The 22040-nt window shown below is 44.3% G+C and overlaps 1 protein-coding gene across 1 annotated transcript in view; it reads left to right on the top strand.

The window, feature by feature from the left end:
* arhgap33 (Rho GTPase activating protein 33) overlaps nt 1-19882 on the top strand; it is a 33191-nt gene extending 13309 nt beyond the window's left edge. The window contains exons 5-27 of the mRNA XM_030783185.1: nt 634-671; nt 1885-1976; nt 2871-2955; nt 5747-5833; nt 6248-6385; nt 6806-6898; nt 7043-7165; nt 8110-8187; nt 8346-8427; nt 8545-8610; nt 10327-10476; nt 10736-10838; nt 11032-11176; nt 11341-11423; nt 11524-11631; nt 11852-11997; nt 14627-14783; nt 14883-15022; nt 15158-15232; nt 15383-16143; nt 16335-16515; nt 16853-17208; nt 17525-19882. Coding sequence (XP_030639045.1) covers nt 634-671; nt 1885-1976; nt 2871-2955; nt 5747-5833; nt 6248-6385; nt 6806-6898; nt 7043-7165; nt 8110-8187; nt 8346-8427; nt 8545-8610; nt 10327-10476; nt 10736-10838; nt 11032-11176; nt 11341-11423; nt 11524-11631; nt 11852-11997; nt 14627-14783; nt 14883-15022; nt 15158-15232; nt 15383-16143; nt 16335-16515; nt 16853-17208; nt 17525-19882 — 5645 coding nt within the window. The remainder of the gene's footprint in view (nt 1-633; nt 672-1884; nt 1977-2870; nt 2956-5746; nt 5834-6247; nt 6386-6805; nt 6899-7042; nt 7166-8109; nt 8188-8345; nt 8428-8544; nt 8611-10326; nt 10477-10735; nt 10839-11031; nt 11177-11340; nt 11424-11523; nt 11632-11851; nt 11998-14626; nt 14784-14882; nt 15023-15157; nt 15233-15382; nt 16144-16334; nt 16516-16852; nt 17209-17524) is intronic.
* Nucleotides 19883-22040: the final 2158 nt, after the last annotated feature.

Genomic DNA, 22040 nt, shown 5'->3' on the forward strand with positions numbered 1-22040 from the left:
ACAAATGAGATACAGGGCAGAGTATGGGTATGGCATTACTTTGTGTGTGTGTGTGTGTGTGTGTGTGTGTGTGTGTCTGCCTGTCTTTGACAGTGGATGGGGGCAGGGCTGGGAGGAGAATAAGGGAAAAACAAACAGACAAACAATTTAGACTTTCGTGGCTGAAGCTAGGAACATTTGTGTGTCCGAATGGGCGTGAACAGGGAGGTGTTTTGTGTGCTAAACCTTGCGGCACAAGTCAGATAGTAAAATATGGATGGGTTTTTGGTTTTTTTTTTTTAGCTGTGGTCTTTGCTTCTATTTTGTGATAGCTGCAGCAGTGCTTAATAGTGAGCGGTTTCAAAGCACATAGACTTGCCTTTTTTATACGCTTATACATTTTGGCTTGAGTATAATGCAGAGCAGAGGCTGGTGTTCCAGTTCAGCTCAGAATGTGGGTTTTTGTGTTTTGAGGCTTGTAGAATGTGTGGGGGTGGGGTTCTAGAGGTCTTAGTATAGCCTCAAAGATAATGGTTTTCCAAGAAAAAAAAAATGCAAGCCCCATTTTTTTTTTTTCATTGGATAAAATGGTTGTATATATTTGATGTTCCCTTCAAAATGAGTCTGCCTTATCCTTGTTGACCATTTCTGAAGGTCTTCCTTTGCCCAGGGCAGCACAGCTGGCCTTGTCGGTAAGTGTCAGTAAAGTCCTATAAGGCTTCCTTTTTTTCGTGGCCTGCCATTTGCTCAGAACCTAATCACTCAAAAATATGTGTTAAATGATTGGCTTAGGCTAACTTTTCAGCAGAGCTGGGCTCCCTTCATTTGGCTGCATTGAGAGAGTATTTTCATGAGAAGGAAGAAGCTGAAGATCCAATATGAAAAGCAGCAGGTGAAACAAACCACGCTCGCCTTTCTGTCTCTCTTCCGTCGATACGGCGACGCGACTCTTTTAAGGGGCGAAGACGGAAGCGTTGCAGAGATATTCATCCGCATCCCGGGGGCGTGAAAGCACCGGGGGGGGATTCAGTGGTTCAACAAAGGAGTGTGTTTTCAGTGAAACTGTCAGCCATGGGGGTGAAACTTGACCATGACAGAAGCTATGACACAATGAGCTGTGTGTTATTAGCTCAAACATGAAACTTCTCAGTGTGGACCGTCATAGCACCCCTGCTCCTGCTGTGTATAGACATACAACTATGATTCATTTATTTTACAGACAAATAAGGCCCGTTCCTCAAACTCAAACAACCCCCCCCCCCCCCCCGCCAAAAAAAAAAACCAAAAAAAACAATTCCTTCTAATTCCATCAGATATCCCAGCTGCTAAAAATGTAAATCTACTTTTTAATAAATGCTTTTCTCTCAAATCGAACTGTAATTCCTTTAATCAACAGTTTAAAAGTGCTTGCTTTAACGAACGCCATCGCCTTTGCTTCATGTCAGTTAAATCTGATTTTCCGCTTGCTATGTAAACTGACATGAAGCATCTAAATCAATTCTGAACTATGATCTGCTCAGAGAACAGGAACTAATAAGTGCCTGTATGTATTGTGGTACTAATGAGGTGGGATAGTTCATTGTCGTTATGCTGGATGCAGCCATGTTATACATCCTGTTTTAGACTTCACATATTTGACCAGAGGAACAGTTTGACTTGCCATTTGGTGACTGTAGTAATCCCCAATGATGTGGCATGCAATTTACTACTTGTATTGTACTAAGACTATTGACCTCACTGTATTCTGTAATCTCTCTCGTTCTTTCTTTCTGTCTCTTTCTCTCTCTCTCTCTCTCTCTCTCTCTCTCTCTCTCTCTCTCTCTCTCTCTCTCTCTCCCCCTCTGTCTCTGTCTCTCTCTCCGTTTTCTCTCTCTCTCCCTCTTCCCCTCTTCAATCTCACCTCAGGCTCGGAGCACCGATAATCTGGACGGATCCGGGGAGCCCGCTACCCGCTCAGTGGGCACCACTGCCAACTTGAAGGGGAAGATGAGCAAGAGGTGAGAAACGTTACGTGCATGTACGGATTGGATTTTTGAAGGCATTTGATATAAATGGGTCAAGACTTAGCAGAGCTTCTAGGGAGAGCTGTTACCATGGTGACGTGTGATGGACGTACTACAGGTGTTTTTTTTTTTTTTCCTTTTCTTCTGTATTTGCATTATCTCCTATGATGACAGAGGGGAAGCTAGTCAAATTATTAGACTCAGTCACATGCATAAGAGGTTAAACTTCAGTTGACCCTGCCACTCTGAAAGGAGATTTTCTTTACTTGAAATGCTGACTTTTTTTTTTTTTTTTTTTTTTCTGCAAGCAGTCATTCCTTTGCAGGCTAATAGAGTGCACTTGATGTCTTGTGGTACAACACACACACACACATTTACCTTCTAAAGCCACAGCGTACTCTTGACAAACACACAAATCTAAAAGGAGAAGCAGTTCAGTTTCACTTCTTTTATCTAAATGATTACCGATGAGATGAACAGTTTCGTACCGATGTTAAATAGAGTCACTGAAGGCCACTCTCGTTTTAAAATGAAACCTCCACGCTAAGCAGAGTGCAGGGTTTGACACGGTGGTAACATGCAAATCTTCCAACCTGTCCTTCCCTCCACATATCCTATTACATTCTGATGTTGCCACCATCTGATAAAAGCGATTGGACGAAACGAAATTAAAAAGAAACCATGTGTGGTGTGTGTGTGTGTGTGGTGTGTGTGTGTGTGTGTGTGTGTGTCTGGGTTGTTTCTCCCCCCCCTATTTTCTTCGGTATCCATGTTTGGGTTTTAATTTTAAATATCTAACAATGCCATTGTTCTGACACCTCTTTGAGTTTGGCCTTGTCACCGGTGGCCGAGCCTGACTGCGTCTGTGTGCTTTGCTTTGGGTTTCAGGCTATCTGTTGTGAAAGGCCACTTCCCCAAACTTGTTGACTGTGCCCACTTCCACTATGAGACTGTTGACTTTGGTTCCATTGAGGTAAGTTTGGATCCTGTCAAAACATTATCGTGAACAGGGATTTGAATATTCCTGATAACAACAACATAGGCAAATCCACCGCCGTCAGACACATCGCCCGATGCTGAGTGTTCGTTTTAGTTTCCATTTAGTGTTTTGCTTAGACTTTTACTTTGCCTAAATGTATTTGTGTCATCAGTGTGTCAGCATTCATTACAAGTCTAACCAAATACATTTAGTTTACTACTACTACTTAGTAATAATTGTACAGTCTTTATTCATATCATAAAATATCCACATTACTATAAAATAATTGAATAGTAATAAAAGCTAATGTCTATATTAAAGAAAAATCGAATATTTCCTCAAAACCCATCATAGTTCCTATAGGGCGTTGTCTGGTACTGAACGTTATGTGGGTGTAGATATAATAAGAGCAGAGTGCATCACACAAAGCTGATTAGAAAAGATATAAATACTATAATACATGAGTACTGTAGGCCAGGGATCATCAGAAATGTAAATGTAAATTAAAATCTGTGTTGAAAACCCTGAGTGTAACAGTAAGAGCCGCTTGCTGTGGGCTGTAGGCCACAGGCCCTTTTTCTGGAACAGTTAGGCCACAGCTTTGTGCCAGTTCCTGCTCAGAATTCACCACTGTTATAATCTTATGCCCTTCCAAAGCATTGTGCGTGTGTGTGCGCGTGTGTCTACTACACTCCCAGATTGGGGTGGGGGGGGGAAGGGTGAAAACGAGATGCTTAGTGTAATGTAATCAGCAACAAACACCTTAAAATCTTTTTAAGGTGTCGTTTTACAAATTGCTTACTGATGTAAAAAATGTTTGTGTGTAGTGAAGTTCTGCATGTCAAAAAAGCATATATAGTGACCCCACAGTAGTGACCATTCTGCTCTTAGAGAGTGTGTGTGTGTGTGTGTGTGTGTGTGTGTGTGTGTGTGTGTGTGTGTGTGTGTGTGTGTGCCTGTCAGCATGCGTCAGGGCTCCAGGCTGGATGTGTAGGGGGTTGGGGAGAGAAGCAGATAGCTGAGTGGAGTAGGAACCTCTCTAGGGCTGAGTCTGCCACAGTATTTCTGCCTGACCTTCACTGACACACACACACACACACACACACACACAGTCACAAACAAAACACACACACAAATGTAAACACACACACACACACTCACAAACAAAACACACACACACAAATGTAAACAAACAAACACACACGCAAACACAAACACAAACAAACACGCACACACACACAAATGCAAACACACACACACACACATTCACTTAGATTGTTAGTCAGTGCGCACTGGAGGGTAAGAGCAGAAGTGCTCCATATTCCTCTTTCTTTCTCTTTCGTTCCTTTGAACGTGTATACATACTTACAGACAGATTTCCTCATTCACGTTATAGTAATATGTACAAACACACATATACTCACATATGCACACACTCACCGAGACATTCATATCTGTCTCTCTGGCCAGTTCTAACGGTGTAATCCAGTTTTTAATGGAGGATCTGCTTCATTTGAGTGGAGTGTTAAGTCTTCCTGAGGACATGTTAATCTCTCATGTCTAGTGATGAGCAGACAGTGCTTTAAGGTTCTGTAGGGAGTGTATGCGTTGTGTTTTTTTGTGTGTGTGTGTGTGTTCTTCATTCTGGCTGGTTGTAATGATGATGTTGTGTATTTATTTCTGCGCTGAAACACCTGGAGCGTCAGAACCTGATGCATGATGGGAGTTTCTTTCATTAGCGTTCAAACCTCCTGAAGAAAAGGAGAAAACTATAAAAGGCCTTTCTATCTTTTCTCTGGGTGCTCTGTGAAGCAGAAAGCAAACATTTGCCAAATACTCTCCATCTTTTTCCCCCCTTGCCTTTCTTCTTATGTCTTTTCCTGACTCTTCTGTTGTCCTTTCAAGTCATCTCTCTCTGTCTCTCTCTCTCTCTCTCTCTCTCTCTCTCTCTCTCTCTCTCTCTCTCTCGCTCTCTCACTCTCTCCCTCTCTCCCTCTTTCTTTTGCTCTCTTTCCCCTTCTCTCTCTGTTTCTCTCCCTTCTTCTAATATATTTCCTTTCCTTTACTCTCCTATCCTCTTTGCCCAAGACTTCTCTGATGTGTCTGCCCAGACAAACGCACTTGTGTCTGTACCACTGTCTGTTGCACTTCAGATTAAAATGCTTCCTTTTTAATCCTCTATGAGCCTGGCAGCCCCCCTGTAGTGCCCTGTTCTCCCTCCCCAAACTAAAACAGCAAAATTAAGTAAATGCATGACTGTTCTCCTTTTGTGTGCTGTTTGTGTGGCCTGCGGCAGGACGGCTGGCTCTCAAGCAGCTAAAGCCCAGGGAATGTCTGGTTTGAATATCTTTTCTTGAGTGGTTGCATCAGGCCCCTGCCAACTGAATTCCCATACTTATTAGTGTTGTTTTGTGTTTAATTCGGTAGAATTTATGTTTTTGTTTAACAAATAACAATCTAACCCTCACCGAACGTGAAAATGAAGAATGAACACAGTGACATCTCCACCAATTTTAAATTGAAGTTCAGTGCCCAGTGTTCTTTCGAGAGGAACTTAAACAGGTGAATGAGGATGTGAAAAAGGTGCAATACATGTGATTGCTTTTAAGGTTGTTCCCAATTTCCCGAAAATGACTGTTTGATTTTCTGAGTGACTGTACACAAGGTTGCAAGAAGGTTGCATTCGATGCTTTGTTAAATGTGTTGGAAACCACCTGTTGTGTTTCAGCTAATTTGTGTGTGTTTGTATGTGTGTTTGTGTGTGTGTGTGTTTGTTGGTCCTCAGCTGCAATTTGCAAATGAACAGAGTGATGCCAGCTGGAGTTCAGGCAGTGCCAAAGACCTGGTCTTCCTGGTGCAGGTTTCCTGCCAGGTGAGTGTTCACATTCCCATATCAGGATTATTTATAACCCACCTCCTCCTGTCCACACCTCACATAAATACCAGTACCTCAGAATGTGTTGGAAAAACACCCACCTATACCCCTGTCTCCGTACAACACTAAAATCAGCAGTAAAAAATAAATATAAAAGCTAAGATTTGTGTTTAGGGGTTTTTTTTTTCTAAGTTTGTTTTTTCTATTTTCTTTTTTTTTCCCTCCATCTAGTCATTGTTTGTATTTTTCAATGCCGCTCTCTCTCTGTTCTCTCACTGTTTCTCTCGCTCCCTGTTTCTCCGCCCCTCCCTTCTTTTTGGTGCCTCTTCTTCTCTCTCTCTCCCTCCCTCTCTCCCTTTCCCCCCTTTCTTACCTCCCTTCTCTCTCTCTCTCTCTCTCTCGTGTATGTAGGGTAAGACGTGGATGGTGCGACGCTCGTACGAGGAGTTCAGGACGCTGGATGCTCACCTGCATCAGTGCATCTATGACCGTCGCTACTCCCAGCTTCTGCCTCTGCCCACGCTCAGCGAGATCGGAGAACGCCTGGAGGTGAGCCAGAGATCAAACTCGGTCGAGTTTAGTTAGTCGGGTGGTCCTTACTTTTACATTTTTAAACCTGTGAATGGTGTTAAATGCTAACAGTTTTAGCAATGCTAGATTGAGGTCAGTGTCCAGTTACATAGGCTGACAGTCAAACCCTGGGGTATTAGACGTGCAGTAACTTTCAGAGTCTCAGCAGTTAGTAATTGATCTCATTGACTCAGAGTGGACAGTGTATTGTTATGAATAGATTTCCTTGTGCTTCACTGAGTGTCTTTAATTACTGGAATAATTCAGAGCAATCTTTTGATCTAATCGTGCCAAATTGAGTTGACCAATAGCATAGACTCTCACTTTGTATTTCTCTCTCTCTCCTCTCCCTCTCACTCTCACTCTCACTCTCTATCTCTGTGTCCCTCTCTATTTTAGATATTCACCCCACTGTTATCTGAGTACCTGAGTCGTCTCTCCATGATTGTGGACAACAAGCTTAACTGTGGGCCTGTGCTCACATGGATGGAGGTGAGAGGCGCAAAGAACCCACAGATGGAGTCGAAAAGGGAACGAGCAAACTCTTTGATTTTGCTGATGGGTACTCTGCTGGGTTTTCATTCCCTTACACCACGAGCACCGAGTCATGGAAACGTTTCTTACTGTTCCCCACAGATTGACAACCGTGGAAACAGGTTTCTCTTGAAGGAAGAAGCCTCTTTAAACGTTCCTGCCATTGCCGCTGCTCACGTCATCAAACGTTACACGGCCCAAGCCAGCGACGAGATCTCCATCGAGGTACAGTTCAGCCGTTGCCCAGCTAAGCTCTGTTTGAGAAGTCCTCTACAAATCCATTTAACATAACAAAAGACACTCTGTACAGCCCATATAAGACTTTTTTTTTTTTTTAACGCTGCGTGTTTGTCTAGAGTAAAGAAAAAAAAATCAGGGTAGCAGGAGACAAACTGTGAGAACTTGTCCATCTAGTGAGGCCGACTCACATTATTTTCCCCCACAGTGAAATGACGTTTTGTAGAGAGTCGGTCACGTCAGGGCTCTGTCCTGCCTCCGTTTTCTCTCTCTCTTTTTCTCTACTTTCCTACACCTTGCCTGCTTCTTCTGCTGTGCTGTCACCCTCCTCCTCCTCCTCATCATCATCATCCCTCTTCAGTGGGTCTATTCCTGTCCCTCCGTCCCCCTCCCTGCTCTCCTGCTCTACATAGCCAATCTCTTTCTGGGCCATAGAACAGGGTGACCTAAACACCAATAGCACATTTTGGTCCCATCTCTCTCTCTCTCTCTCTCTCTACCATCTCCATATATATATATATATGTAATCTCCTGGCTGGTCTTTCACTTAATTTGATTCATTTGTGTCACATATCGAAGTTGTGAAACTTGAATTAGGTGAAGCAGACCTTGCTGAGGTCATGTTTTAGAACAGTTCTTGATTGTTATGTCTGGATTTTGTATTGTTTTATAATGTGTTTGGTGTAGTGGCCATGGAACCGTTAGGTGTTGACACAGTGCTCGTAGTTACTGCCCCTCTGCTCTGATGAATACGTTATGCAACAGTGTGGTTCAGGTCTGAAGTGCAGTAGGGAAGCATTTCTTCACAGATCACAGGATGTATCGTCCTTCCTCTTCATTTTATAAACACGTAACACCTGTGTGTGTGTGTGTGTGTGTGTGTATAAATGTGTGTAAATGTGTGTAAATGTGTGTGCTGTGTGTTTCTACAGGTAGGCGACATTTTGTCTGTGATTGATATGCCACCCAAGGAAGACACGACCTGGTGGAGAGGAAAACATGGTTTTCAGGTGCCTGTCTTCCCCTTTCCTCTCCTCCAAATCCTCCCCCTCTCTCTCTCTCTCTCTCTTAGATACATAACATATCTGCCTCACATTGGTGATTGAAGTGTGAATTTGAGCTCAGAGGCATCATTCCCAGACTCACTCTGTCTGTTTCTGATGCTCAGGTTGGCTTCTTTCCCAGTGAGTGTGTGGAGCTCATCAACGAGAAGCTGCCGCAGTCAGTCAGCGCTCCTGCCGCTAAGCTAGGTACCAGACCAAATCTATTTCGTATTAACGCCACAATATTCTCCTCAAGATGTTTGTGCCAGCCAGTGAAATGAAAGTAAACTCATTATGAACCTTTTTTTTTTTGCTGTGTTCTAGAGGGTGATCCAGCCAGCACTAAACCTGGTATTGCCAATGCACCTGGACCCCCTTCTCCTACATCAGGTAAGAAAGAGTCAAATAACAGATCTGTCATTTGGAATTTACCTAGAGGGGCTCTCTCTCTCTCATGTTGTGCGTTATGACGGGTTTCTGTTTCCAGCTCTTAGATATTTTTCGTTTGGTTTGGAGCTTTATTGGTCTCAGGCTCAGAGTACTGTTGCACATTTTTCTCTCGCGTTGTCATGTAACATTTGAAGATTTGCTTTTAAAGATAAATGTAGTGTGTAGCTTGACATTCAGAGTAGAGACTATTTTGTCTAATTCTGACAAACACAGTAAATATATATATATATATATATATATATATATATATATATATATTTATGTATTTCGAAATGCTAGGTTGTTCATTTTTGTTTCAGTCTGGAATCCACTGCACCTGTCTTACAGTAATGATGTTTCTTATGCTTTTCAGTGCAGCACTGCGATGGATATTATTATTATTATTATAATTTTTTTCAGTACCATCAGTTCCTTATCTTTGCAGCTAGCTCCTGAGATGTTGAGTCATACACTGTGTCGTGCTATTGTGTCTCTTTCTCTGTATATTTCTCTCAGTTCCTCAGCCTTGGTTCCTAAGACTTACTGGTAACAGCAACAACTTACTGCTGAATCACCTTCCTTCATTATTCTCTTTGTTTTCTAATACGAAGCCCTTCCATCCAGCCCCTCTCTAACGCCCTGTTCTGTTTCCTTAAGCCACGTAGGGTCTTTGACCTGGATTACAAGCATTTATACAACAGCCAGAGCGCACAAATAAGTTGGGGTGGGGGGAGTGTGGGATGGGAGTGTAGGTAGGGCTGATGGAGGAAAGTAGATGGGGCTGGGGGGGGGGGGGGGGGGGGGGGGGTTGGAGCACGTGGGGGTTGGGAGGCAGCAGAAATTTGAGAGAAATAAATCACGGTGAAATGTTATGATGCCTCTCTGTCCTCATGCCGTAAATCACCTGCAGCTCGTTGTATAAATGAGATACTCGCCCGTCGTCTCTGGACAGAGACAATTTATTTGTTCATGCCGTTCCTGTTTGTGTGTGTGTGTGTGTGTGTGTGTGTGAGTGTGTGTGTGTGTGTATGTGTGTCTCAGCTCCAAGCACAACCCCCCCCCCCCCAAGTCCAATGCTAATCTCTCTAACTGCCCACTAGTCAATGGCTTATTCCTTTAATGACGTTAATTAGGACTCACACATGAAAAGAACATGCCGACGTCTGTCCAAACTCTGACCTCCACAGGCCTCTGTGATGACCATTAATGCTATCTGTCTGCCTGTTCATCTAAAGATGTGATGTGAATTGTGTGCTTAATCTGAAGGCGAGTTAACTCGCAGCTCTGAATTGGTTGTTTCCCGCTTAAGATGCGCTGAATCAAATTTTAGCAGCTTCAGCTGAAGTTATAAATACAAGCGCAGTAACCTGCACAGACACGCACAAGCACATACACATGAGGTCACGTTTCACTCTTAAATGTCATTTTTTTCACAGTCACTGTGATGTGTGACTTAAATCGTGTCTCCTTAAGTCTCAGTATATTCTATTACTGCTCAAACTTTAGGCACATCACACATTGATTTCATAGAGTCTATCTGGGTATTCCCAGGTTTTACTAGCATTTTGTATCTTCTCCAACCAGTGCAGAGAACACTAGAAAGAAGCTTGAGGACAAGTACTTCTGTAATTTTGTTTTGAAATGACTGATCAGATCTTTGTTGCCCTCTCCTGGCAGTGTCTAAGAAACACGGCAAACTGATGGGTTTCCTGCGCACGTTCATGAAGTCCAGGCCCACGAAACAGAAGCTGAAACAGAGGGGCATTTTGAAAGAGCGAGTCTTTGGCTGCGACCTGGGCGAACATTTGCTTAACTCCGGACAAGACGGTATTCCAACATAACACCACTCTGTGACAGAAATTTTCAGTGGTTCTTTTGTGATGGTTCATAAATGTGACTTTTTGGGTCATGTCCCAGTTCATGTCCCTGTCCTAGTTCCTGTTTCTGTTCCCAGTCAGTTCTCTTGTTTTTGAGACATTAATGCTGTCTAATTTAGTTTTGAGATGAGTTCTTTGATCCACAAAGTTTTTAAGAGTTTTTGTACATTTGTTTTGAGTTGAGTTTCATTGGTCTGTTTTTGGTCCAGTTCCCCAGGTTTTAAAGAGCTGTGCAGAATTCATAGAGAAACATGGCATTGTGGACGGCATCTACAGGCATTCCGGGGTGTCCTCAAATATACAGAAACTCAGGTCTGTTTACGCCATGTTCTTAAAGTAAACATGTTACTACTGTTCACACAGTTGTTTTTATGGACTGTACTTGCTCATTATTTAAGATAAAACTTGGTTTATAATGAGTGTATAATGTCAATTTGATGATAAAAAAACAAAAAAAAACAACTATGATTAATGAAAGACTTTTCCGACCCTGATACCCTACCAGGCATGAGTTTGACAGTGAGAATATTCCGGACCTGACTAAAGACGTGTACATGCAGGACATTCACTGCGTGGGATCTCTGTGCAAGCTCTATTTCAGGGAGCTGCCTAATCCACTGCTCACCTACCAACTTTACGACAAATTTGCTGTGAGTGTTAGACATCTGAGCATTCCACAATGATTTTCTCTCAGGCTAATGGATTTTCACTGTTACTTGACCACCTCAGCAATTTCAGGATAGTGGGGCCAACACAACTCATTACAGCTGCGAAACCCATAGCCCTGCTTATTCTCGTTTCTCTCGCTCTCCAGGACTGTATGGGGGAGATGACGGAAGATGAGCGTATGGTGAAGGTTCATGATGTCATCCAACAGCTCCCGCCTCCCCATTACAGGTAAACTGTCTATAAAGATCCACAGCATAATGCATTCCAACCGAATGTTTTGTGATGTTTATGATGATGATGATGAGATGGGATTTACTCTTTCCATCAGGACTTTGGAGTACCTCATGAGGCACCTTGCCAGTCTGGCCACCCACAGTGTAGAGACAAACATGCACATCAAAAATTTGGCCATTGTTTGGGCTCCTAACCTGCTCAGGTATCTTTTTTTTAGTGATTTGCTGAACACGTGTCTTGCTTAAATTTTTGACTTCAGTATTATTATGTATTGTGTCCCTATACAGGGGATCTGGATTCCAGTTGTGATTATATGTACTGATGATGTATGGTGATGGAGTTTTATATGTCTGTTTTGTAGAATGTGCTAGAAATGTTTCCAGGGGCTGTTAAACAGACGCTGATGGTTTTATGTGTGGCAGGTCCATGGAAATAGAAGCAGTGGGGTTGAGTGGCGCTGATCCATTCAAAGAGGTACGAATCCAGTCAGTGGTCGTGGAGTTTCTACTCAGCAACGTGGAGCTGCTCTTCAGTGACTCCTTCACGTCTGTGGGTCGCTTCAACACAGGTACGCTTCTCAGGCTTCATCTTAGATGCACATCTCGCCAGTGTTTTAGGCTCATTGCTCTCTAACGTTACAGCAAGATTTCTTTTTTTTCTACTCGGGCTAGGTCCACAGTAAGCCGGGTAAATCTGAAAACGCAGATTTTATGTAAAAACGCTCTCCGTCCACACTGTCGTTTTCCTACCGTTTTCCAAAATGTTCTACGTCCACACCAAAACGCCGAAACGCTTACATGGAGCAGCACTGACCGCACGTCGTCGACGTACGTCGTCGTTTCTGAAGCGCTCCGTTTTCCCCGTCCGCATTACAACGGGAACCCGGCGTTTTCCCCATGTATGCGCCTCGGAGAGCGTTTTCGAAAAGTATCGTTTTCGGTGGCGGAAAACACCCTTTTAGTATGGACAGAGGGGCTAAGCGAAGAAATGATTATGCGTTTTCATGTTTACCCGGCTTAGCGTGGACGTAGCCGCGGCCACACTCTGGTTTTCCTGTTTTTTCATGACTCTCTTTCCCTGTTAATCTGGCAGTTTTGCATAATGAAGCAATAATAACCTTGAAGCAACTCTCCTAGAAAATTCATCATTTGTATTCCAAAGGCTTTTTTGTTGTTGTTGTTGTTGTTGTTGATTTTTTTTTTTCTTTTTAAATGGAGTCCTTTTAATTGACTGAGATCTCTTGATCTTCCCTTTGCTGAGCTCTTAACTTTCGCTTGTTAAGTATCAACTCAGCGTCCTCTCTCCATCAGTGTTTGAGTACCAGAGATATCTCCAACTCGAACAACCTAGAAGCCTTCTTTGCTGTTTCAGTTTAATATGCTTTCCTTGCCCTGAACATAAAGCTGTTGCTTTCATGGTCAATTACAGACCTTCTCTATAAGTTGCGTAAGTAATGAATTATTTATTGTTTGTAGCTCCCTCTAAAATGCACTGGCTTTAATCTTCCTTTACTACTATTGCAACAGTATAACCTTATCACATGGCATTTCAAATTTTCAATTCAGTTTAAAAATAATCATACAAATATTGATGGTAAACCGTTACTTAAAACTGACGTAGCATATATTTTCGCCAATGGAGTTGTGTGTCATTTATGATAAATATGTTATCTGCCAAGAATGCCACACTCATGTTGTCTGTGGTGTTTTGAGTAGACACACCAGGACAAATAAAACTAAGCAGTAGAAAGGTTCATCTCAGTGTCCTTTCCTGCACTCATGGCCAAATTCACAGTGGTGTTAGTCTGAGTGACTCAGAACAAGCTGTGTGTTTCCATAGCAACGGGAGGGGCAGCACGTAAGATCCCTAAGCAGCCCCGGAGAACACGTCTGGTTAGTCTTCAGCAGGCGCGGGCTGAATCCCTCGATGCCCCAGGGCCCATTATTGTCCCCTCCTCACAGGATGTCAAACCCGAGAGGTGGCGATACTCCATGATATGAAGGCCTGGGCCTGGGGCACGGCTGTTTCCATGGATACTGCTTAAATACTCAAAATTCTGTACCACATTAGCTACTGTATGTACAATGTGTTGAGTTGTGTTTCATTTCATTGTATGAGAACTTTGAATTTTGAATACAGAATTTTGAAATAATTTACTCTCCTTGTATATTTTATCAGCTCTGTGGAATTATACTGTCAGACCATCAATTTAAGACTGTAATTTCAGTCATAAAATCATTTTAACTTGATCTTTGAAGCAGCTTTTCTACATTTTTTTTTTTAATCTGTGATTTTTCTAGTCTGAAAAGGAAGACAATGTTTAAAACTTCTGTTAAACTGTTAACTGTAAGATGTGCTTTACTTCTGTTTTTATAGAATGAGAACAGAATTAATAAATTCCTCCACAGGTTCATACTTTGACATGACCTGGTTTGACCTTTAAACAAGACATTTTTGCATATAGTTTCCTTTATTGGGGAAGTAATTAGTTCACTCTACAATAAAGGTTCATGTTTTAAAGGGGATAATTCCATATAAATGGGGAAGTTGGGTTTCTGTTTGAAATCAATGTGTGGTTGCTGTGTGAATGTGACTTGTTTTTTGAGGTATCTGTGAGACAAAGGAATCAGGTAATGTTATGTCAGATCATTTCTTTGTGTATCTGTTTTAATACATCTGTCTGTTAGCTGCGTTTGGCATAACAAAGAGAGTTTTGTGCTTCTCAGCAAATTCTTTCTGTGCATTGTTAATCAGTGTTCAGCTTTTACGCCAGCTGTCAAAGCGTATTGTAAAATGTTACGAAACAGTTGTTTACTAAGCCTTATTTGTGTTTGTTTGTTTTTTCATATACCATGGTGATCCAAATGCTACATGCTGTCTGGTCCTGAGTGTTTGTAGTGTGTCTCCCAACGCCAGTCATGTTACTACAGTGCTGGGCAGAGACACTGCATTTTCCCTATAATGGCTTATTAGCACTTTGTTGCAGATCCACCAAAACAATGGATGGCAGTGAACTAGCTGAACTGTCTCCTGATGCTCAGATTCTCTGCCTTTCTCAAACTAAAATACATGTTTTCTCTTCGCTCTGTTTTGTACCTGTTCAAACATTGCCAGCAGTTCTTTGCCTCGCAGTGTCTTCATACTTCCCTCCGCCTAAAACGTCAGTCTAATTGTCTTGTCTCTCTCTCTCACCTTAGGGAGGCAGTCCTTGACAAGGCCCAAGTCATTTGTGTCCACCAGACTTCTGTCTCTTGAGGAAGCACAGGCCCGAACGCAAGCACCTCTACTCCTGCAGGGGGCGCCACTGTCCCTTCAGGGACAGTTCCACACAGTGCTAGATCTGCCTGCCGACAGGTGTGTTTTAACAGGTTAACCTGGTTGAAAAAAGAACAGAACATGAGAAGTGTAGAAAGAGACAGTTCTCACATCTCCCTCTTGTCTCCTCCCGGTTAGGAGGAAAAGAGGGATCAAGTCTCGAAAATCTGCTGGTGGAAGCTGGAAGACGTTTTTTGCCATTGGGAAACCTGCAGGCTCAGGTCGCCGCAAGCCCATCAGGATCACTTCTTTATTCCAGCCTGCCACCTCTCACGCAGGTACCTCACAGACTGTTAATTACAATCAGCCTGTGTTCATTTTTCATTTAACACAACACAAAATTTCACGTATTTTATAATTCAGAATTCAAAAGACATGTTCATGAGTTTTGTTCTTGTCCTGCTTTGTTGCAGGTTGCAGGGTTGACAGTGTTACTTTGAGATCAGCTAAGAGTGAAGAGTCTTTGTCTTCCCAGCACAGCGGGGCAGGTGGGACAGTGTCACCTTACTCATTATGAATTCCACAGATATATGTTATGATCTTGGCAAAGCCTTATTTGAGTTTAACTGCAGTGTGCAGTTCGAAACTTATATCTTTCTTCCCTTTTTTTCTTCTCTCTCTCTCTCTCTCTCTCTCAGGTCAAGGTAAGATCCAGCGCTTGCGGAGGCCTCGCTCCAGCAGTGATGGCTTATCTCTGGCTGCCTCTGTGGACCCTCAGCTGCTGCCCCAAAGGCCCCCATCCCGTCTGCCTTCCAGCCGCTCATACGACAGCCTGCTCCCCGAAGAGACACGTGAGCCTGAGGAGGATGATGATGATGATGAAGACGAGGAGGATGAGGAGGGTGTCTACATGCTACCTGATTTCTCACAGGACCATGCAGCCTCCTGGATGGCTGAAGATGTGATTGACTTCAGCCCCACCTTTTTAGAAGATGGACCAATCGGATTGGGGAGCAGCAATGTTGCCCCTGGCGAAAGGGAATCTCCACCTGCAGCTGCTCCCCCTCCATACCGTTGCCTGAGCCACCAAGGCCATGCTCGTTCTAATAGCCAACGATCGATCACAGAGGATCCAGACTCTGTTCTTAACCAGTCCGAGGCCGCAGCCCGTAGGAGTCTAATATTGGCAGCCACAGCTCCACCCCTGCAAGTGTTCTGTGAACACAGGCCCTCGGCTGCGACCAACCCAGCCTCTAGCACCTCCCATCCTGGAGAGCCCAACCTGAGCCCCTCTCATAGCCAGCCTCCTGCTCCTCCATCCTCCACCTCCTCTGCTCAGCCACCGCCGCAAGAGAGGCGGTCATTTACTCGCAAGGTCGTCCACGCCCTCTCACCTAAAGCCCCCAAGTCCCCACCGCTGGACATATCTGACCCCATTGCCATCAGTGTGCCTGCTAAGGTAAGTTACGCACAGCAGCCCCTCCATGTATACAATTACTGTGGCATTCACAAAGTCTCTGTCTCAGAGCTCTCCCAGTGTACTCTAGTCTGAATTGATTCGATCAGCTGATGAGATTTTTCATATTTATACTTGGTACTATTTGCAACTTAACGAACAATTTCATTTAAGCCGCCATGTTAACTTTTCAGGTACTTGAAATGATTGGTGGCCGTGCAGGTGAATTGCAGCCGGGGACACCGAGCGGTGGACCTTCCCAGCCCCCACAGATGATATCGATGCTTTTGAGATCATGTGACTTCCAGTTGACAGAGAGCTGTCAGCAGGAGATTTGCAGTAAGCTGGGCCCCGAGGCAAAGATTAAGGGCCCAAGTAAGTGTTCCCATGAGAGGAATCTGCTTTGTTTACAGTTACATTGGCCAAGGCCTTCATGAGGAAAGTATAGTTTAGGAAGGAATCAGATAAGGGTAATGCTGAATTTTGATATGAAGTGATGAAAATTGCTATGCAAAAAATACTGGTCTTTCAAAAGAAATGAGTAGTATTTTCAGTGTGTTAATAAAATGGAGCATCTAAAAATTTTCACTTGTAGCTTGAAACAAAGAACATATCGAAGAGATAGCATTTATGTAAGTCATTGAAAAGATGCCACGTTGAAGATGACAGCCCCTTGTTTTCAGTTTGTTTCCTTTTATCCTCCTTTCCTCAGGTATCATGGGACCCACTGGAGCCCCTTTGCCCTCTCAGCAGCCCCCTCCTCCCCCACCCAAAAATCCAGCACGCCTCATGGCCCTGGCACTGACTGAGAGCGCCAACAAAGCACTGCGGCAGGGAGCGTCACCCCCCTATCGCCCTCGTCAGACTGGATCCTCAACCGAGACAACGGACCCCCGCTTCCAGCGTTCACTCTCTGCCGACGCAGGCGAGCTGCTGTCCTCTGACCCTAATCAGGTCTATTCCACTGTGCGCCCCCTATCTGTGTGGATGGCCGAGGGCAAAGACACAACCACTGAACAGCCTTTAGATACGTCACATGAACCAGAGGAGAAATCACCTCCAGGACAGGTCAGTTTTCAAGGGTTTTATTTTCTTTTTCATCTCATTGTTTGAATTTAATTTGGATCAGTATTGTTCTCGTTTGGCTTTTTAATTTTATATGGTCCTCCAATATATGTGGCTTAATCTTATTAGAACATTCAAACAGGGTAGAGCGTTTTAATTTGTCTTAAAAAAAGTCTGTATCAATAAATCTATGATTCGGGTGTGGCTTTCAGATGTCTCTTTTTTTTTTTTTTTTTGAGTTGTCTTGAATGAAATGAAGTACAGATACTTTCTTTTATTTTGCATTCTAATTTCTTCTATGATCTCCTGCCTGCAGCAGGATACTGGGACTCTGTCATCTGTCTCTGATTCTGGGGCATCCAACTCTGAGCTGTCCGCAGGCAGTTCCTCGGGAGACAATGAGCAGACTCCCAGCCCTGTCTATAAGAACCAGCAGCAACTTCCTCCAACTCAGACACAGTCCCCAAAATCCAGCCCGACTGCCATCACTGAAGCACCCCAGCAGAGGAAGCCCCCAGCTTATTCACGTCAGTTCTCTGCTCCCCACCTCCAGCAGCAGAAGAGCAATGTCCAGCCCAAAGCCCCATCCCAGCCACACACCCAACTCATGCACTCCAAGTCTGAGAGCTCCCCGCTGGCCCAGGTCCATGCCTTCCAACCCACACGACCTAAGGTACCTCCAAAACCCTTGGATCTTGCACCCCAAAGGGCACCGCTCTCTAAGACTGACCGACATGATTACATGCGGCGGTCCCTAGACGCTACACGCATCCGTCGTATGGTGGGGCCACCGCAGGGCAACCCGCCTCTTTCCAGGGCATTCTCTGAGCGAATCAGCAGCACATCAGACATGCTCTCTCGCTACCATGCAGCCAGGATGGCCAGCCAGGCAGCACAAGCACCACAACAGCAACAGCCCCATCATCATCATCATCAGGCCTCCCAGGCTTCCTCTGAGGACCCAGGGAAGATGGAGAACTTCTACTATGAGATCGGTGCTCCTGAGCATCCAGAGGCACCGCCCAGCTATGCACGGCACAGCTACCAGAACATGAGGCTCGACCTGGAGGGCAACTATCGGTTGTCGGATCCAGCCAACCAAAGGCCTCTCTCAAGGGGTCACCACCTTCCCCAGGGAAAGCTGTGGTCCTCGGAGGCGACCCGAGCCTGGGCTGCGGCGCACTCCCATTCTTTCTCTTTCTCCCATGCCCACTCCCATCATCATCCCCAGGAGGGGTCACCCCTGCACCACGCTCACCCTCGCCTTCAACGGCAGATCTCTTCCTCGGTAAGACTTGCCCGTAACGAGATGCATCCCCTTCCTGCCACTGCCGGACTGGGCTCCGCAGGGATGGTACCACTGTCTGTACATCATCAGCGCAGTCTTCACCGCCCTCAGCGCTCTCCCTCTGCTGACCTCACCCTTTCCCAGCTGCATCCCTACTTTGAGAATGGGAAAGTCTGCTATCGTTACTTTGAAGCCTCTAAGCCAGGGGAGGTGCCACTGAACCAGCCTGTACTGGTGAAGCAGTCCCATCCACCTCAGCCTGCTCCTACACAGGCACCTAAATCTCTTTTTAAAGACCAGTCTGAGCCCATCTATGTGAATTATCCCTTCACCAGCCCACCCAGTGTGGGCACTAATACCAAAAGCTGGATCACTACCGACCTTGACGGAGATGCCCAAACGTCTGAACCGTTAGCTCCGCCAACAGAGCCACCACCTGAGGACAAGCAAGGATCTCCCCAGTATGAACAGAAGAGTCCCACGACTGATTTTGACAGCACTGGCCAAAAAGACTTGACTATGGACTCCAGGGAAGAAGAGTTACTGACAGCATCTTCTGGCATAACACACTTGCGCAGCCGTTCTGACCCACAGAGCTCCAGCTCTGAACCCAGCGCCAACCTGACAGGGAAGGAGATTGCCTCTTTACTGATTGAGAAGCTAGCAGAGGATGAGAGAGAAGGTCCCAGCACAGTCACCTCCTCCTCTGCCTCCTCTTCTCCCCAAATTGAGCACCCCCCTAACCCCTACCCTAGCCAACATCAGCAGCCTCCTCCTGCATACAACATCTACACACCAGGCCCTTCCCGGAGCCGTTTTGAGGGTCATGGGTCACCAAAAGATGGGTCAGGGGGTTTCCATCGCCAAGACCCCTTGCGAAGGTCTGCTGGAGCCCAGTACAGACAAGTCTTTGATGTCATGCCATCTGGAGATCAAGTCCTCAAATTTTATCGAAGCCAGGACTTCATCCCTGGTCCACAAGGAGACAGCACTACACCTAACCCTTATCCTTCCAGACCACTTTACCAGGACCCACCTTATCCTACCCGAACCCCTCAGGACCATCGAGTCCACCAGGGGCACCCAGACCCTCCCCACCCTCCTACTCCCCCATCTGTGGCCTTCTCAAACTTGGCGCTAGGGACTCCACGAAGATATGCGACTCCACCAGGGGGGTTCCAGAGTATGGCAGGCCAATACAACCAGTATCCATTCCAGTATGGCCCACCACCTCCTCAGTACCCACATGTGTCCCGCAGGGATGTGGTCCTTGACCCCTCATTCCGACCTCCAGGGCATCGCAACCAGAGAGGCCTGGCCCGCCAGGGCAGCCTTCCAGGGCCTAACTGGACCATCCACACTGAAGGCCAAACACGCAGTTACTGCTGAGGAGTAAGGGCTCAAAAGCACAAGCTAGGTCACATGGAAACCACTAAATTTACAAAGTGACAAAGAGTGACTACACTGAACTTTTAAAGTTTCTAATGCAAGTTGAAGTTGAGAAGTGGAATTTGGCAGTTTGTCTGTGTAAATGGATGTTAAGTTGAAATGAGAGAGTGAGTGAAACCAGGATTTGGAGGTGTCCCTGATTTCAAGGGAATTTCTAATATATCTACTGCCCTCCTGTATCAGTGGACCAGCAAAAGAGAGAATGAGTCGTGAAGGTGAGAGAATCAAAGAAGTGAACCGTTAAGTGGCTTAGATTTGAAAACATTCCAGAAGAAACTCTGCTCTCCAGAAGAGGGAGCAAGTGAGATGAATAGCGACTGTGCCTCTGAAGGAAGTATCAGGTATTCTGCATAGTGGGCTTTTGTGTTTCTGCTTTAGGTCCTACTGGATTTAAGTTACTGTATCTCTTGCAAACAGTGTCCACAGACAGAAGGAACTGTACAGGGAATTAAGCTTATTAAGGGTTTTTTTTTTTCCTTTTTTCTCAAAGAAAGATTGATAATGATAATGATAACCTCAAAAGCTGCTGATGGTTTCAAAAGTCTCAGAAGCTTGATGTTTTTATTGTTTCGTCATTTTTAAAACCAAGTTGTTTAAAATGTGACTTCGTTTTCAGTTTTTGTATTGCTTTTTACATTTTTTAATTTATTTTAAGTTTGTTGTTGCAAGGACAGCATGTAATATAGTTTTCATTGGAAAGAATGTGAATAATTGGAACACTTTTATTTCCCTGAACTGTGTGTGTGTGTGTGTGTGACTGTGTGTGTGTGACTGTGTGTGTGTGACTGTGTGTGTGTGTGTGTGTGTGTGTGTGTGTGTATTTGTATGTGAGGGAATGTTTTGATAAATGTGTGCAGGTGTGTCACAATGGTTAATTTCAATTTGACCTTAAAAGCACATGAAAATGAACCTGAAGGAAAACAATGCCTTGTGTTGAAGGGGAACTGTCTAAACTTTTAATCATACTCCTAAGTGTAAGAGTATGTGCTTTTTGATATTGTAAGAGTATGGCATATATTTTTTTTCCAAGGTACTGTCTGCACGGATTGTGTATGTGCGTGCGTTTTTGTATGTTGGTATGTGTGGTATGGACATTTAAAACTCATACTTTATCCAAAGCAGCATTTCAGGCTGGAACATTATCAAGTATCATTTTAGTTGATCTCTGCATTATAGGAATAATTGTGATTGGATTGAGTGATGCCCCCCCCAGGGCTTCAGGATGCCACTACTCATGCTCCCAGCACCCACTACATCACTGTATATGAGGAATGTTTGATGAGAGAATAACCAAGTAAAAAATAATCTAATCTCTATGTCAGCCCTCTTATGGGAATCATATTTCTTTTTGTACTGTATAGGGTCTCCCACAATACCTGGAATATCTGTTCAGAGCACCCTGAAATAAGACTGTTTTTCGACTTGTTTATGCGTATTAGTCTTATTTGCCCTCAGTTTGTCCTTTTACACACTTATGTCTACACCTGTCACTTGCTTTCTCATGACCTACTCTGTTTACATTCTCAGCCCATCAGCAAAATAACTGGTTATATGTTCTGTTTACAGATGCAGTATTTACTGTTTGGTCTATAACGAGATCAATGTGAGTCATAGTACCTTTACTGTCTACAAGAGGTTGATGTGCATCTTTATATACAGGGGTTTTCTGCGTTCAGTGTATCCTTTGGTATTTTAACAGTTACGCCATGAAAGTTTATTTGAGCTGTGCTGAATTTGAAGGAAAATGGAGATGAGCATGAATGAGTGTCAGGAGACTTCGCTGAAACAAAACAATGATGGCTCAACATGAAGTCATTTAGAGCTCGGTGCCTTTCTGTTGAACAATCATTTGGTACAGTAATGTGCGGTACTGGACTCGGTATAAATGCAAATACGTGGGAGTTTCACAGAGGTTTTCTCGTACCAAGGTACTAGGCAGTGGACCGGGTCTGGTGAAACCTAGTGTCCTTACATAATGCACACTTTTTTTAACCATAGAACTTTCCAGTACTGATGAACCTATGATCTGTTTGCTGTGAAGTTCTTTAGGGGTACATGGTAGAGCACTGATGTTCTCATAATTCTGTTGTTTGTCTGT

This window comes from Chanos chanos, chromosome 8, assembly GCF_902362185.1.
Source record: "Chanos chanos chromosome 8, fChaCha1.1, whole genome shotgun sequence".
Lineage (NCBI taxonomy): Eukaryota > Metazoa > Chordata > Actinopteri > Gonorynchiformes > Chanidae > Chanos > Chanos chanos.